This window comes from Carassius carassius, chromosome 32 (assembly GCF_963082965.1).
Source record: "Carassius carassius chromosome 32, fCarCar2.1, whole genome shotgun sequence".
NCBI lineage: Eukaryota > Metazoa > Chordata > Actinopteri > Cypriniformes > Cyprinidae > Carassius > Carassius carassius.
The window spans coordinates 17,044,541-17,061,901 of record NC_081786.1 but is presented as its reverse complement, the minus strand read 5'-3'; the positions used below and the strand labels follow the sequence as shown (position 1 = coordinate 17,061,901).

Genomic DNA, 17,361 nt, shown 5'->3' with positions numbered 1-17,361 from the left:
ATCATATGCCCACTGTCAGAGATGGAAATACGACTGTACAATCCTTCCATCTTGTTTCAGCTTGTACATAAACCAAAAACCCGATGAAAGGATAACATATGTCAGACTGTGGCCTGAATCCTTTCGGAAGAGCACGAACAGACATATGGAATAAATATCAGCAAACAGTGTGAGCTTTCATATTGCTTGAGCTTGCCATATGAATGCTTGCAGGACTGCAAGTGAAATTGCTGGCTAGATAATGGTTACATATAGAATACAATGTCAAAAATGTATTAACGAAATATATATCTCCAGAACCCCACAATCATTTTTTGTCAACCAAATAACCCTAAGAACCCTGCAGCTATCTGCATATTTGATCTACAGAGGTACCAACCTGGTCCCCACAGAGTGATGCATTGCTGCTCATGAGTCTGACAGATGCCATTGTAGCAGTAACCATCCATATTGTGGCACGCATGTCCATCGTGCAGGTACACATTGGCAGGGCAGTGGGGGTTTGTTCCGGTGCAGAACTCAGGTAAGTCACAGGAGTTACTGGACTCTCTACAAGGAGTCCCAGCTGGTTTTAACTGCACAGACGCACAAGAATAAATGGCTTCAGACAACACTAGAAAGCAAACTTTAAGTGCTCAGGGTCAACCAAAATCAAGAAAATCGAGATTTCTTTCAAAATAAAGCAAAGAGAAATATATACTCAACTTCAATGCAGACACTATGGAATAAACTCAAAGTCATGCAGAGACAACCCTTGCATGAATTACAAAGACTATTGGGTACAACAGACAATAGTCCATGGAAAAGTTCTCCAAAAACTGTTCCCTTAAGCTGCACTTACTAACAAAATACAGTCCAAGCGGCATGACTATATTCTTTTAGTTGCTATTTTCACTTAATGAAGCACTTTGTTGAAAGCTTGTTGTAGTTTGATGTAAAGTCTGTGTGAACATGTATCCCTGTTTTGGGATCTGTTCCGGAGGGCTCTGGTCTGGCTTCTTTCCTCAGTAAGTAAGTGAGCTGAGCACTCTGATTTATGTGTCTGGAGGCCTGAGAGGAAACTGAGTGTCTATGTTTGGAGCGCAAATGTTGGTTCATGTTGCACTTATTAATGGGGCAAGGAGAATGTGATTTACACGCCTTTATATTACACACTGAGAAAGAATGAATGAGGAGGAAAGAGGGACAGGACAGATTTACAAAAGTACCTGGCAGTCATGACAGCACTGTCCATGGGCACACACAGCATCTCCCTTGAGAGTGCAGGTTGTAGCGTTACAGCAGGGATTCTGACACTCCTGAAGAAAACACAGGGATGACAACAGATTTGAAGGCATCGTGTGTCACTGTGTCACATGGGGAAAAGTTAAGTCAATCATAGCACACTTCATTTAACTACTGAAGTCCTGAATTTAAAGTATCAAACAGGTTGTTTCATTTTAAGAGTGAGAGAGAAAATTTGTGTCACTCAAAGACCTGACAGACTAAAAGCAAACCAACAAAACAAAAAACAAACAATGAAAAAATAAAAACAAAGCACAAAAAAAGGCAGGTAAACAAAGATCGAACAAAAAAGAAACCCTAAGTAAACAAAGAACAAAAAAAAAAAAAAAAAAAAAAACAAAGTATGCAAAACAAGCAAAGTAAACGAAGAACAAACCAACAAAACAATGAAAAAAAACAAAAAATGACAAAAACTTAGGACATTTTAATAGAGGTCATTTACATATTTAAGTCAGGCTGTTTAATTGACAGAAAGGTGGTGGATAATTGTATAAAGTGGCCAAAAAGTTAAATTACGATTGTTTGTGGTGCAAGAAACCTTGACTAACATTGTAAGCAGACTTTAAGGAGAAAATAAAATGCTACAATAGCACAGGCTATGAGCCCTTTAATTTGACATTAGATAATTAGGGGTTACAGAAAAACAATGGAAAGAAAAAAAAAAAAGTCTGAACAGTCACCCCATATGATCACTGCATTGAATATTAGTTCCAGGTGTGGAGCTCATATTCTTTTAGGAAATTCCCTTCTGTCAACCAGTTCTTTGCATCCATGGTAACAAAAAAAAAAAAGTTTGGAAACGTTACTCTAGGTTTGTGTATGTGAGTGCATTGATGTCTGGTTTAAATTAGTGGTCCATGCATTGTTCTGATTTTGAAAATAAAAATGTTGTTTTCTCAAACTCTGCACTCTTGGTATCAGTGAACCGTGTTCATGTGTGTACGTGTCTAAGTGAGTGACATCATCACTGACCCGAGACTGGAAGTGATGGGAACGTCAGAGTCCAAACACAATTGAAGGAAAGAGGACATTTATCTCAGAAAAGAGAGGGAGAGGAAGAGAGAGAAAGAGGTCAATTTTGAAGACTAATAATCCTGTTTTGTTGTTGTAGTGAAGCAGAAGAGCTTTGTTCTTCTCTAAAAGTACACAAGAAGCTCATTAAGACTTCAAGCACTAAAGTATTATTTCATTCACCACACATACACACACAAAATGTCTAAGGGACTTTTTATTCCTCTCTTTCACTCCTTGTCTCCCACTCTTAACAAGGTCCTGGTGTGGGCTGGGAGAGGTGCTGTAGGGTTGGGCTGGGTTAGGTCAGTCCGCTGGCTCGAACTGCTCCTCAGAGTCACAGAAATCTCTTTACAGACCTGCTGTTTTCTCTAAAACTACTTTTCTCTCAACTAGTGTGAAATGATGGGGGGATGGGCTTCTCTCATCCTTCTACCCAACACTCAAGACCCGCTGCTGGGCTTCATCTCTGCTCTTTCCCTGCTTCCTCCCTCATTCCCCCCGGTGAGATCACTGGAGCTCACGGGTGCCATTCTGAAACAAACTTTTCCCTATAACAAGATCCTAGACTTTAAAGTTCAGGCCAGACCTTTTTTCTCAGGTCTGCAGCGACACAATATGCCTGCATGACATCTAAATTACACAGACCATTTCTGAAGTCTCTAGTTCCATTACTAAATGATATTTAGGGGGCATTTAAGCATTTATTTATAGGACAGCAGAGACAGACAGGAAGGGGAACAGAGAGGTGGAACGGGATCAGGCTGCACAGATGACGTAGTCTGGACTCAAACCTGGTTCCCTACAGCTCTTTTACCTCACAAATGCACCACAGCTCAGATGGTCAGAACTGTCTATATCATAACACTTTCCTGTGCGGGATATTTGACAGCTTTTAGGGCATTAATGACTGAAAAGTAAATTAAATTTCACACTGTGAATTATTTACACCCTGCAGTAACTGTTATAGGATTAGCGACATGACAGTCACTTTTTGGCAGTACTTTTCTACTGTTAGTTTTTTTACTTTTATGTTCAGTAACAAAAGTATATATGTTTATATTTATATAAAAAAGTAATGTCTAAGACCGCCCTACTAAAAAGTATTATATTTAAAATATATTTATTTAATACTAAGCATAGTTCAAATCTATTAACATATTTACTGACATCCATACTGAAAGCCATGATTTAGTCTGTGAATATTAAGCGGACCAAATCAAATTCCAAACATCACCAAAGGCTAGATATGGACCTGGTTCAGATCCGCTAATGCTAGCAGTAGCCTGCTCGGTTGTGACATACAAAGGTATTTGATGTGTGTAAGTTTTTCATACCTCCGGCTCTCCGCAGTCACACTCCTCTCCTTCCTCAATGTATCCGTTGCCACATTTCTGTCCCCCGTAGAGCATTTTTACTTCAGGCATATTATACAAACACATGCCCACCCCCTTCTCCAGACTAGCCCACAGATCCTTCTTACTACACGTACTGAACACTGTGGGGAATGGGTACCTGTTCACAAACAGAAACGGAAAGGGAAAGAGAAGATTAATTGAATATATTTTCTTTCGTATTTTATTTATTGTTCTACTTCAAATTTTATTTGAATTTGGCTTCTTATTTTATATTTAAATTATTTGTTCTAAATTTTTAATTATATATATTTTTAAAATTTGTATTACATTTTTATTTTATTTTATCCCCACCAGGCTTCTTATTTTATATTTAAATAATTTTTTTATACAATATATTTTTTATTAGTTTATTAAAACCTTTTTAATTTAATTTAATTTAATTTAATTTAATTTAATTTAATTTAATTTAATTTAATTATTTTGTCATCACCAGGCTTCTTATTTTATATTTAATTTATTATTTATTTAACTTAATATTCTTCCATTTTATAGTTTATTTTAATTATATTTTCTTAAATTGTTGTTTTTATTTATTTAATTTAAACATTTTATTGTATTTTTTTGTTTTCCAAGCAAATATATATCTAAACCGATTTTTAAAACAAAATAATTTTTGTGATAATTTAGTAATAAGAGAAAAATAGGCCACAAAAGTAGAATGAGTATAATGGTACATAATCTCAGCAACCCAGCCAAGCATAAAAAGTTGCAAGTATTAAAATTTTCAAAGTCATTAATGACAATACTTCTACAAGCACGAAAATGACAACAAAGCAAAAGGAATTAGCATATGACCTTCCACCATGGCATTCACGCCTGAGTCCTCTACGTGATAGAACACTAAGCCAGCTAAGAGTAAGCCCATATGGTACTATTCATGTTAATTCATCATACCGATACATAATTATAAACAAACCAGCACTGGGCCTGACCTCAGCCTGACCACAGTCACTGTAGAGGCCACGAACACAAAGACCAAGCTCTTTGAGATGAAGCAGAGCAGTGGACGATCATATGACAGCCTCAGTCTGGGGCGGCTGCCTCGGGCAGGGAGATATCTAAGAGGTCATTTGGTTCTGGGCTCTGCTCACTGGAGAGCACTGCAGAAGATCCTTCATGGTCTGTGCCAGTATCTTCAGTTCACTATCTCACCCCAGCAAACAAGCTAAACAACAAAGTGCGTATTTGCTATGCACTCATAAATATGCGCAATGCTGAATAAATGGATGTCCTTGAATTTGTGTGTTTTCGGAAAGTGACTCTTCCTGCAGATTAATAGTGTATGCATGCATGCATGTGAAGAAGGGATTAAAACATTAATAATCATAAGTTTAATGGGTGTTACACATCTGTGCTGAAGAATTACAGCATGGTTACATTCAATAATAACAGCGTGGCACTATATATATATGTTTTTTTAAATAAACTAAAATTATATGAAGTTAAAAAAATATTTTTAAATAAATGTGACATTTTCATATATACTTGTATATATAAAAAAAAATAAGTTGCCATAGGATTCGGCAATATTTAAATGGTAATTTAAAGGAACATTTTAAAGCATTTAAAATAATGGTCAGGGTGAAAAATAAAGGAAAAATATTCTGTCAAATGTAAGCAAATTTGTGACATTGAAAATGTTTAATTTAATTACATTTTATCTATTTATTGTTTATTTTATTAATTGATGATGTCCCCATAAGCTTTTACTTTTATTCAAAATTTTAGTTTAATTTTCATTTATATTTTAGTTAAATTTATGTTTCAGGAAAGGACCATTTTAAAGTGTCAGATAGATCAGAAAACATGATAATAAGAAATGAAAAACAAGATAGAAAAAACACTGTCCAATTTTTCATGCAAATTTTATTCAGATTATTTAATTAGTAAAGAATGACACGGACTACAATTATTTATTGTCGTATAGGCTGGTTTATGTTGGTTTTGGAGCTGGAAAACGTACTTAACTGACCAAGTATTTCTTGCTGGTTAAGCTAGTTAAGCAGTCTAATATGGACAAGAAAACACTAGCATCCAAAACATAATATGCCGCAAAAAAAACTAAGTACTCATACTGTTTTATTCAACAGAATGGTTACTCATCCCTACCAAGCTCTTCAGCGCTGAATAATATTTTCCAGCTAATGCCACAATCTTTCATCCACATCAAAAACGGTTGTCAAACAGACGTGTGCAGCCACACGCATGTCACATCCATCTCACTTTCATGCACCCTTGTCTGAGAGCCTTTGAAGAGTTTGCTGATGAACTCTTGCGCTTTTAACACCTCAGTTCTGTCCGCTGGGACCAACTGTTTCCCCGCCACCCATACTCATCAAAGACAACTTCAGCGCTCACCTTTAGCGAGCAAACACAGGAACACAGACCTGAATCAAACATCCATGACTCAGACAAGAAGCCATTCTGTCATCGGTGCCAGTACAGCAAAATAAACTCTGCAGATGAAAAAGAGGAAAATGGGAGGGAAGGATGGAGGGAGGTGTGGGGAGGAGAAACTGTTTGCCGGGAACATCTGTGCTCCCTGGGGGTAAGTAACCGCTTGTTTGGGGTTTTGTGGTGGGAGCCAAGGCATGGAGGTGGACTCCAGACTCCTGCAAGGGGGTTTCTGGGTCTGTCCTCATACTTCACCCTGTGTCCTCACCGCACCCTGCCTAAAAAACACAGCACCCTGGACTGTAGTGTATTACTCATTGGTTTCTCTCATGTATATATATATATAAAATATTATTTAATTGAAACATTAAATAGATCATATTTTGACTTAACTCTTTATTATAGGACCGCACATACACCATCATAATTCAGCCACAAGAGAAACAGCAAGAAATTTATCGAGACTTCAACGTTTTATAGCAAATCAACAAAGTCAGTTTAGTGACAATAAAACAGAAACAATTTAGCAATTTAGCCCCAAAATACTGATTTGCAGTGAGCCCTTGGTCTTCTAAAAATCTCACAGATGGCAGCAGTGTGGCAGTAAGCTGGGTCACAATCAAGTGCGTGCGAGTTTTAATGCCGCCTTTAAAGGGATTACAGTTGAAAGAGACCAATCCGTAGGGGCATCTGGAAGTAAAAGTCATGACATTTGCAAATAGAAGCGACACATACTGTATCTTAAACACCCTAAGAAAAAGCTAATGATCCAAAAATGACATTTAAGTGGTGCTGTAGTTTGTGCAATGAGCCGTTTGCAGCAGCGAGGGCTAGAATAGTAATGTGACAGAGGAAAGGACTTTGCTTTAAAGAGGGATTGGCATTGGGGACAGAGAGCTTGGAATGGCACAGGCTAAACTGGGAGAAGTTGGCATCAGGTCAAGTGGGTTAAGCGGACTTGGCATGGTGAAGAATGGTGGATGCAAAAGCCAGATTGGTTTGTATGGCCTGGCATGCAGAGATGGTTTGAGGCACACATGAGCATAAGTGTGAGATTTGTTTGCTTGTCCGCTCTCAAAAAGTGCTGCAGGAGGGTTTTGGGATAAGAGTGAGAACAGCTACAGCCATGCATAAAAACACATGCAAACACATGTCCATATTTACAGAGTTAAGCGTGCGAGTGCACTCAAACCTTCACGTCATTTTTCTCTTCACTCAACTTTCGTGATTGCAAACGATTCGCTCTGTTCCCAGCATCTGTCTGACCCCTAAAGCCCTCTTTATGAATTCAAATTCAAACAACAAATCCTTCCTGCCTGAACTGCACTTTTCTTCCTTACCCCAGTAAATCACAGCCGCAGACGCACAAAAATCCACAGAGAACTCCTGCAGTCTACCCTGTCAAAGCCTCTTTTCTCAACTCAAAGATCTGCTTGCATCTGAAACTTTAACTGCTATCATTAAGCCTGTGCTTCATAATGCTCGCTAAGCAAAACCACATCTTTTCCAAGATTATTGAGCAAAACAATGAACCCAGATGCTGATTACAGTGTAAATTATTCTGAAATTACATGCCTGCTGTCCTCTCCAAAACGAGTATGCTTAAACATTTTGATATATTTATGAAACAGTGAGATGTTAAGTGTTTGCAGAAAACCAATGGCCCTAATCAATCTAGCTCAACATGTTGGCAACTCTGATCTGAGGCCAGTGCACCTGCTGTGCTTTAGAGATCTTTAAATTACAGGGCAAGGGTGAGAAAAGCCCAGACGCAACCAGCTACAACACTGCACTGAGCAAGACACAAGAGCTAAATGTTGAAAACAAGTCAATTGGAGAGGAATGAAAGAAATTAAAAGACCAGGCTGGCTTATGCTGGTCAGAGCTGGTTGGGAGCTGGTCAACCAAACACTTGCTGGTCAATTTAGGTATTTAAAATAATGTAAATTCTGTCATCAGTCTATCACCCTCATGCCTTTCCAAACCTGTATGACCTCTTTATTCTGTGGAACACAAAAGGAGTTTTGAAGAATGTACCAGTTTCTTTTCCATGCAATTATAGTAAATTGCTTTGCAGAGGCTTTCAAAATTAAAAAAAAAATAACACAAAGCACCATAGAAGTATCACAAAAGTGTAATATTATAGGCTACATATAAGTCTGAAGTCATAAAATAGGAACAGACCAAAATGTAATTGACATCCACCTTAGTTATTTTAAAACATAAAAAAAAGAAAAATCCTTTTGTGTTCTGCTGAAGAAAGAACATCATATGAGTTTGGACTTATAAGACAAGTAAATGTTGACAGGATTTTGCTTTCATGGTGAACTCTCCTTAAAAAAAAACAACTTTAAATATCAACCCTGGATCTTTTGACTGGAGGTGCACTTGAGGTCCAACTAGAAGCATGAGGTGCATATGGCTTGTTTGTTTTAGATTATGGAGGGTGTTCACACACAGAGAAACTCACCCTGATGAGTATTGTTTCAGCTGAGCTTGCAGGTTACCAAAGTATTCCTGGAAACAACGGAGCATTCCTGATTCCTGAGCGATCTTCTGGACACTGTTAGCGTGAACCTCTCTACAGTATATGTCACAGAATTCCAAACGTTCAGATTTCATTTTGGGAGATGTCAGAGCAGCCTGGTTCCCGGTCAAACCATGACGACATCTGATATCATAACACACACACCCATGCATGACAAAGTGTTTAAAGAAAACACTCAGAAAACCTATTCAACACAGGCTGATTGGAAAAACGTTTTTACAAAACTCCATAAACCAAAACCTATACATACATTTCACAGCAGTTTCCAGCCAAAATGAACACTTGGGGGAGTAAAATACCAATAAGTTTTACTCCTGTTTACACAAAATATGATTACAGCAGCAGGTTACCGATTAATCAAGACTTATATTTTCCAAATGTTAATCGAATGGTACTATCTTATGATTTCATAACACTTTTACCATAGTTCATGGTTTGTAATCTAAAGAATTTTGACATTTGCATCACATAACCATCCCATTATGTATGGCTTTTCTGAAATAATAAACATGCTCAGTAGATCCCCTGGTACAACATCACACATGTAACAATGAAATAGTTTAAAGAACCAAACTAAAATGGCATGGTTTCTACATTAAATGCATTTTTATGTGATGCTTGCTTTTTTTAACACTATAAGTTAGGCTCAGGGAAGGGTTTTGTGTAGGTGGTACATTATCTTCATTTCCAAACTGTAGCAATATCTACAACAATTAAAGCTATAAAACACTGCAAGATTCATTTTCGTCTGTTTAGGTGCCACTCACTGGACAATTCACTTTGAAAGTGTTGTGAAACATATAAGAAGCAACATATTTCGCAAAAACATCCACACAGGCACTTTTTCCCAAGAGCCTTCACTGAATCCATTACTTATAAATGACATACATATTTAAACACATTCTCACTCTTCGTGCTCACCCACCCACACACACACACACACATAATAATCTGCATTAACCTGCCCGGACAGTTTCTAGTCGTAGAAAAAAGCTGCAATTCAAAATCATTTGCATCTAGACTTTTTCAAACTGCCATTCTGACTTTGACCTATTAGAGCTGTTACGCTATCAGCAATAGGTGCGGAATGAGGAAATTAATGTCTGTTTAATCAGCCTCCTCCGGCGACGCAAACTGATTCGATGTCGGGCTCTATTGTACTGCCTGTCGTTTAGAAGATAACACTGCCGTTTGGGATTCGGTGTGTGGCCGCCACAATAAAAGGTGAAAGCCATACCCATTAAGCGATAGCCTCTGATGTGCTCTTTCCAAAAGGCCATCTGACATGCTTAATATTATTGGCAAATGTTCTTCCCCCATCTGCTCTGTAGTGAAGATACAGGCAGAGATTGTATGAGGTACGCACAGTCTAAAGATGTGAAATCACAATGTTTAACCTCCTGCTGAGAGCCGTATACCTCAAGCTAAGATATGTGCTGTGCTTGTACTTTAATGCCTTTCAAGAGTAAGTTAGTCCACCTTGCGGTCATCTTGGTTGGGTCCCTGACAGCAATTTCCAGTTTTGCATGTACTGGTCATGTCCAACTGAATGAGGAAACACAATAACATACAGTGGGGTTTAACATTTTTTAAAACACATGAAATATTTGGTTTCAAAATCGGATTTATACACAAGTCAGATTAGCTCCCTAAATCTTAAGACTTCCTTTTCTTTGAGGCGCCATGTTTAGCAATGCAATTTCCTTCATTCGTTTTCAAACAAGTGCCTTTTTTTCCTTCCTCAAACTGTTGTTTGGCACAAATGTTGGCTATTGTATTTGGCTGAAAACATTAAGAAGCAGACAATAACTTCCTGTTTATGCTGAAGTTACAGTAGTTCTTTAGCCTGCGCTCTTAATTTCCTTTTTTGTCTCTGAATCATTCTTTGTTTTGTCTGTTTGTCCTGTCTGTCAGTCCATCTTATTCATTCTCATTTGCAATTGTTTTTAGAAATTCTGATGAGTTTCCAGCTCTGAATCTCTCTGTATGGTATTGTTGGTTCGATGCTGCAGACAGGACATTGGGGCTGAGAACTCATAACAGCTGTCAAAAAAAGAAAAAACGTTGCAAGCAAGATCATGAATTTCTCATGTTTGAACTTTAAAATAGATCCTTGCAGAGTAAGAACACAGCACAACACATCCAGGAACAGCAGAAAAAGGGGTTTTGAGGAACTGAATAAATCAGAGCCAGATTTTGTGCTTTGTTAGAGCCAACTTACTCCAGGTTTATTTAGGCAGTCAAAACAGCATGGAAACAAAGGATCAAACACATGGAGAAAATGAAAACTAAGAATGTGTTTTTATATCTGCATCTGTGTGTGTCAAGTCTATTTTTTTATCCTCAAATAATGATTTTTTAATCAGTATTTACCTCTAATTTTCCAGTACATTTATCTTATCCTTAAAGCAAATCTTATCCTTTAGGCATATTTTTAAGATCTTATACAGTATCTTAAATTAAGATTATTAATTTCATTGTAATAGTACAAATGTTTTTGAAAGATGACTAATTCTCACCAAGGCTGCATTTATTTAATCAGAAGACTTTTTTAATATATATACAATGTAGTTTATTCCTGCAACGGCAAAGCTGAATTTTCATTAGCAATTACTCCAGAATTCAGTGTCACATGATCCTTCAGAAATCATTCTGATTAATTTCTTAAACAACAACAACAACAACAACAAAATCTTACCTACACCAAATGTTCTGAACGGTAGTGTATATTCTTTGATAAACGTATCAATATATTTAGTGTGTAGTATTTAAATATCTCTAGTCTACGCATGGGCTTATAGTATATTTGCATATAGTGGATCTGTTTTTGTGTCTTTGAGACCACGTGTGTCCGTGAGTTACGGCCTTAGGATTGAATAAACTAAGGAAGTCTGTGATTCTCCCATGGGAAGTGAAAAATAGGCCAGCATTTTCCTGACTCTGCAATAGTACACAGCTTCTCTGATACAACAAACTCATGTCCACTGCCCTAAAACAATGCAAAATAAACGCTTTGACAAATGCTACATGAACCTATCAGAAGAAGACACCAAACTTCAGCTAAACTGTGACCTCAAAACCCCTCAATGACGCTGCAATGAACAAATGTGTGAGGAGCTATTTTGAAAAGTGGGAACAAGCTTTAGCACTCCAGCATTCTCTTAAAAGCACCTTCTTTTTACAGAAGCACCACGTCCTTTTAAGTATTCATCCATTGCGCTTCTGGAGAATTTGGAGCTATGAATCTTTAAAGAAAAAAGTAAAAATGATGTCAACCTCCCCTGTGGTTAAAATAGTCTACAAAACACCTCAACTGACTTTTTCCCTAAGGTAGCTTTAAAAAGCCCAGAGAGGTTTCTTCCCAGCATGTCGTCTTGTTGTCATATGAACAAATAATGGGAGAATAGGGTTCTGCTGTTTGTTATGGCCATCATCCAGGGTTGAGCAGCGGTCCAACAAAAATATCCCCACTATGAGATAAGACAGCCAAAGCAGAGAGATTGCAAACCGGTCACAGCTGAGAGCGGAGAGATGATTACTGGTGACTTGACTTGTGTGATATGAGTGAAACTGTAAACCTCAGCCTTTCTTTAGATTGAACACACAACTGCCACAATTCTGATTCTGGAATATCTCAAAAGAACTAGAAGGTAAAACATGTCTTGTTAGCCAAGAGTGTTGCATTTTAAAGCAAAAAAATGTTTAAAAAAATTAAAGTTTGATTTGTTTTTAAAATTAAAATTTTGGGGTACGGCCTCAATAATTCATACCTAATAAAAATGAGATATTCCTTCATAGTGTATACTACTGTTTTTATTCAGCCAGGTGACATTAAATTCATTAAAAGCTGCAGTAAAGGACATTTGAAATGCTACATTTCTTTAATTTTAAATAAATGCAGTTCTTTTTAACTTTCTATTCATAAAACTATCCTGAAAAAGGCATTATGGTTTCCACAAATGTTCAACATTAATAATAATAAAGTATCATATGACACTGAAATGGGAGGCAGTGGCTAAATGTAGCAATTAAATGTTAAAATCTAATCAACATTTTTTTTAATAACTTTACATAAAGTAAAAATGCAACTGATTTGACAATTAACCAGTTTAATTATACCAAGTTGTTAAGTTTTTGCTGGTTAGCATTTGGTAGACATGAAACATAAGAAATTGTATACTGTATTCTGTTTTACATGCAAAATATAAATCACAACTGATTAATTATTTCATAGTGAATATTTTAGCAGTTCATGATCATTTTGGGGTCATAAGCCATCAGCCAATCAGTGTTGTCCTGCTTTCACTTTCCTGCCATTAGTCACACAGAACTAAGCAACCAAATACAGCAGATTCACACTCAATTCTCCTACTCCACCGACACATCTAAAGACCCCATCCCAGCTGACTCTCTGGTTCATCGTCTGATAACGCAAACTGGCCTAAGTGTAAGGAGAGGAAATTTCACATTATGAGCCAGCTTCAGCTTATCAACCTGGATTCTACCCATGTGCGAGACCAGCTGCATGCTGAAAACCATTACCAACAAGCACGTTATCAGGAGAAGCCAGGTGACGGCTAAATGTCTGAAATCCAAATATCTGAGTGGACCAAGCAAGCCTTCCATCCATATACAAGCTTTTGAGTTTCAATCCAAGACCGGCCTAGTGTCAGTGGTGACGTATGGCTATGTAGTGCAAATTCATCACTGAGAGACGGCTAATTAACCCCTGGTCAATAAGATGCAGGTAAATGGTTGATTATTCTCTTGTGTACATGAATGATGAGAGCTTGATTTGCCCGTTCCCCAGATAATAGGGCTCGTTGGAGACTAATTGAGCCGTAGAGTGATGCGTCTGCAATGCATTAATACATCAAATCCAGACAGGGTACTCCAGTCAGGAGGAGGAGAGAAGAGGTTATCAAAGACTAGTTCAATTTTGATTTGTTCAGACATTAATATTTTTCTGGCAGAGGTTTGTGATTTGTCAAGTGGTGAAACCTGGTATCATATACTCACCCTGTAGAAGGAGTCATGATGCAGCCGCCACGATCTACAGTCATCCTACAGCCGCATCCTCGCTCTGGTGTGTCATGGTTCATACCAAAGTTATGGCCCAACTCATGAGCCAAAGTCACAGCAGCTCCCAGAGGATTGTCTGAGTGGTCCTAGGAAACAACAGGATGTCAAATCATATCTTGAAGTACTTGTGCTGCATTTATTTTCATAGTTTTCTGATGTCTATTACTTTGCACAATGATGTACCAAAAATGTACCACTAAAAACAAACTGGTCTCATGAGGAGCATTAGAATCCAAATAATGTTTGACTATTTTGATGGCAAAAAAAAAACTTAGGTGTGTGTGTGATATTTATATATATAACCTTTGATAAATCTGTAATAGTTGTTTAAATCGAATATATTGCAGAAACCAATAACTTAACTTTATAGTTTAAATGGCTTAACTTTGATAAAGAATATCTTTTTGGACTTGAGACTTTAGTCTTAGCAACTTTACAGTTCTTCTTCATGCCCCAAGAGCTTGTAACAGTCCAAAGAGAAAGGAAAAATTGAAATCGCATTATATGACACTTTTAAAGGGGGGGGGGGGGGGGTATAATGGTGCTTCGTGTATATAGAGTTGTTCACAGTGTTAAAGAGATGGATTCTCATGCTAAACATGGTAAAAAATAATTTAGAAGAATGACTGAGAATTTCTGTGCTGAAAATCTTACTTCCGGGTTGGTACAAGTTTCGGCTGTTTTTTTTTTGATCGTGGGCCTAATGATGTAGACAAGAGCGAAACTCTATATATGAGCATTTCTGTTGGAAAAGCGTGCCAGCGCACACATTGTCCAGAGGAGAGCGAGACCGCGCACATTAACGCGCTTCAAAATCGTTGGCAGTGCTGCGTAGGATTTGTTCGAGAATGCCTCCAAATAAGTGCGTTTTTGGATGTGAGGGAAAGTTTACCGTGTTCAGCTTTCACCAAGAACTCAGCGTTACATTAACAGTGGATGCAGTGTTTTTCCGGGGCAGCAACAGAGTGTAGCAAGTGCCTTGTGTAAGTGCAATGTTTTATACACAAGGCCCAAGTGGAATTGCACATCGTTCGCTATTAAAACATGGAGCCGTCCCTGTGATAAAAGACCCCATTCATGTAAGTACAATTGCATCTGATTTCTGTATTTTTTTGGAAATCAGCACATAAGTGAACATATGTTAATGGAAACAACACGAAACATCAGTATTATAGCTCCACCAACGTCACGCCTCCAGGAGCTCGGCTTTTTCCGGAAAGAATCGGAAAGCTGTATTTTTCTTTTACAAATATGATAAAACTAAATACTTTTTGGATATATGAAGGATGCAGTACTACTCTATAGGTAGCCTACTCAAATTAACATGAGATTAGGTGAAACTGTGTATGTTATGTACCCTTTAAAATACTTTTAGAATTCCCACAAAAAAAGAGAAGGGGCAAAAATGCCCCCTTATGACTTATATACAGTATTTATATCATCTGATAGAAATGTTAATATCACACTAAGAGTGGTGTATATCAGCATGATTGCAAATGTGATATTGATTTGATGAACAGCTCAATAAACAAAGTTAATATTAAGTGACTTTCATTTTACACAACAGACTGTTTTACTGTATTTTTTTCAACAACAAAATTAATTCCAAACAAAGCCACATCAGAACTGTTTTTGAGCAGCACAAGAAAGTTTTGTTACTGAATTAATCAGCCTTTTGAACGAATCGGTTGAATGAATGACTCAACGATTCACTCATGCAGTGATTTGGAGCGACTTGCTGGTGATTTTAGGTTTATGTTGAAAGTATATTTTCCTTTTTTTGTCCCCAAATCATTTCAAATATCAGTATTAAAGTATTAAATATATATTTTTTTTTTAACATCAAAACATTATTTATGCATTTGTAACTGCAGGTTAATTGCATTGTGTGAATGCATCTAAATGGCAAATCTGTTTCACCTTTGCATTACAAACACAAATTTTGTTTATCCTGATTTAATTTGTTTGGTAACAATCCTATAGTGTCTTAATATTAGAATTTATTGATTAAATTTAATAAAAAATGTAATTAAAATATTATGCATACACTTAATTAGGTTAGACAAAATGGTTTTATTAAGGAAAAAAATCCTATATATAGTAAAAATGCATTTAAACGTGAATTTCTGTTTCTGCTGAAAACAAACCACCACAAAGAATACGAAGAATATCATATGCTTTTGGATTTAAATGTCAACAATAGTCTTAATCTTTCCAAAGTACCAGAACAATAACACCCAACAAAATACTAATTATTCTTATCGACAATATTCCAGAAAATATCGAGATATAATTTTTTGCACACCACTAGGCTTAAGGTGCCATCACATTAGTGAAATTTTGGCAACATTTCATGGGCAACAAAGGTTCATTGGCTATTATCAATAGAGTAGCAATTTAAGAGGCACTGTTTATACAGATATTTAAGCATAAAACAAGAGGCGGACACACGAGTGCAGCTCAGCAACTGTATTAGAACAGAGCATGGAATAATAAAGCAGCTAAAAGCATTCGACTGCCGATGCCATGATCTATTACATCCCGTACCAGGCATAGCTCACTTTCAAACAAACGGCTTTCTGTTGGTCAGTGGGGCAAATTTGCTTGACCAACTTAAAACACATTGCAGAATCTGTGAGGGGAAATCATTTGCTCTCACACTAAAAATTTAAACAACATAAGTCCGATACACACTTTAATTTAGTAAAATTATTCATTATTTAAAAAAATGTATGTGCTAGAAAAATAAACAGACATAAAATATTAACAAGTTAGCCCTATTCAAATGTTACTTGTTGGCCACAATATTATATGTTAAAATATTATAATATAATTTCTTATATTATAATATATAAGCTTTTTGTTTTTTTTCAAATATTGACATATACAATTATTTGCAATCAATTTGATTAATGTAGCAGTGTATGATGTAATTAATTGGATACATTTTAAATTAAATAACAGCCCTAATATTCAGTTGCATCCTCATACTAGACTGTAAAAAAACACAACATCTGATTAATAATGTATGACGTGTGAAAGGACCAGCAGACAGTGATGTTGTGTTAAATGTCTTGAAGGGCTATAGATGCTCCTATGAATTTTTATATATTTTCTCTTTCAAACTCTCTCTCTTAAAATCTCTTTCAACCTCACCATAAAACACACATACAAGCACCACTGCCCTTATTCTCCTTTCCTTTCTCTTCTGTTCTCTTCATCATCTGTTCACTGAGAACAAAGAAGAGCTTCAGCATTATCCGTTTCAGCTGAGGTGAAGAAAACCTCCCTGCTGCCTCATGAACGTGACCTGGTTACCAGCGAACCAACTCTAATAACCCAGAAACAGATTTTTTTTTTTTAGCTGCTTTTTTTTTTTTTTTTACACATTTATACTCTGACAGTCTTTTTTCCATTTCGCTGTACATCAAAATGTCATTTCCTGCCTTGATTGCAGAGCGAGGAACATGACAGGCTCATCTTAGCTTTCAGAGCCAACAGAGGTGATATTTATCTTCCTCATTTCACTTATTCAAAATCTATAGGGTGCCACTGATGACCATATATCTTGAGTATAACTGACTTGCCCCTTTTTGAGTGTAATTGCAGACTAATACGATGGTT

General features: G+C 36.8%; 1 protein-coding gene across 3 annotated transcripts in view; it reads right to left on the bottom strand.

Moving 5' to 3' along the window:
- adam12b (ADAM metallopeptidase domain 12b) overlaps nt 1-17,361 on the bottom strand; it is a 96,866-nt gene that overhangs the window by 12,402 nt on the left and 67,103 nt on the right. For all 3 annotated transcript variants that reach the window (XM_059520569.1, XM_059520570.1, XM_059520571.1), the window contains 4 exons: nt 13,675-13,823; nt 3,633-3,810; nt 1,209-1,298; nt 380-575 (listed from right to left, as the gene is read on the bottom strand). In XM_059520569.1, the coding sequence (XP_059376552.1) occupies nt 380-575; nt 1,209-1,298; nt 3,633-3,810; nt 13,675-13,823 (613 nt within the window). The remainder of the gene's footprint in view (nt 1-379; nt 576-1,208; nt 1,299-3,632; nt 3,811-13,674; nt 13,824-17,361) is intronic.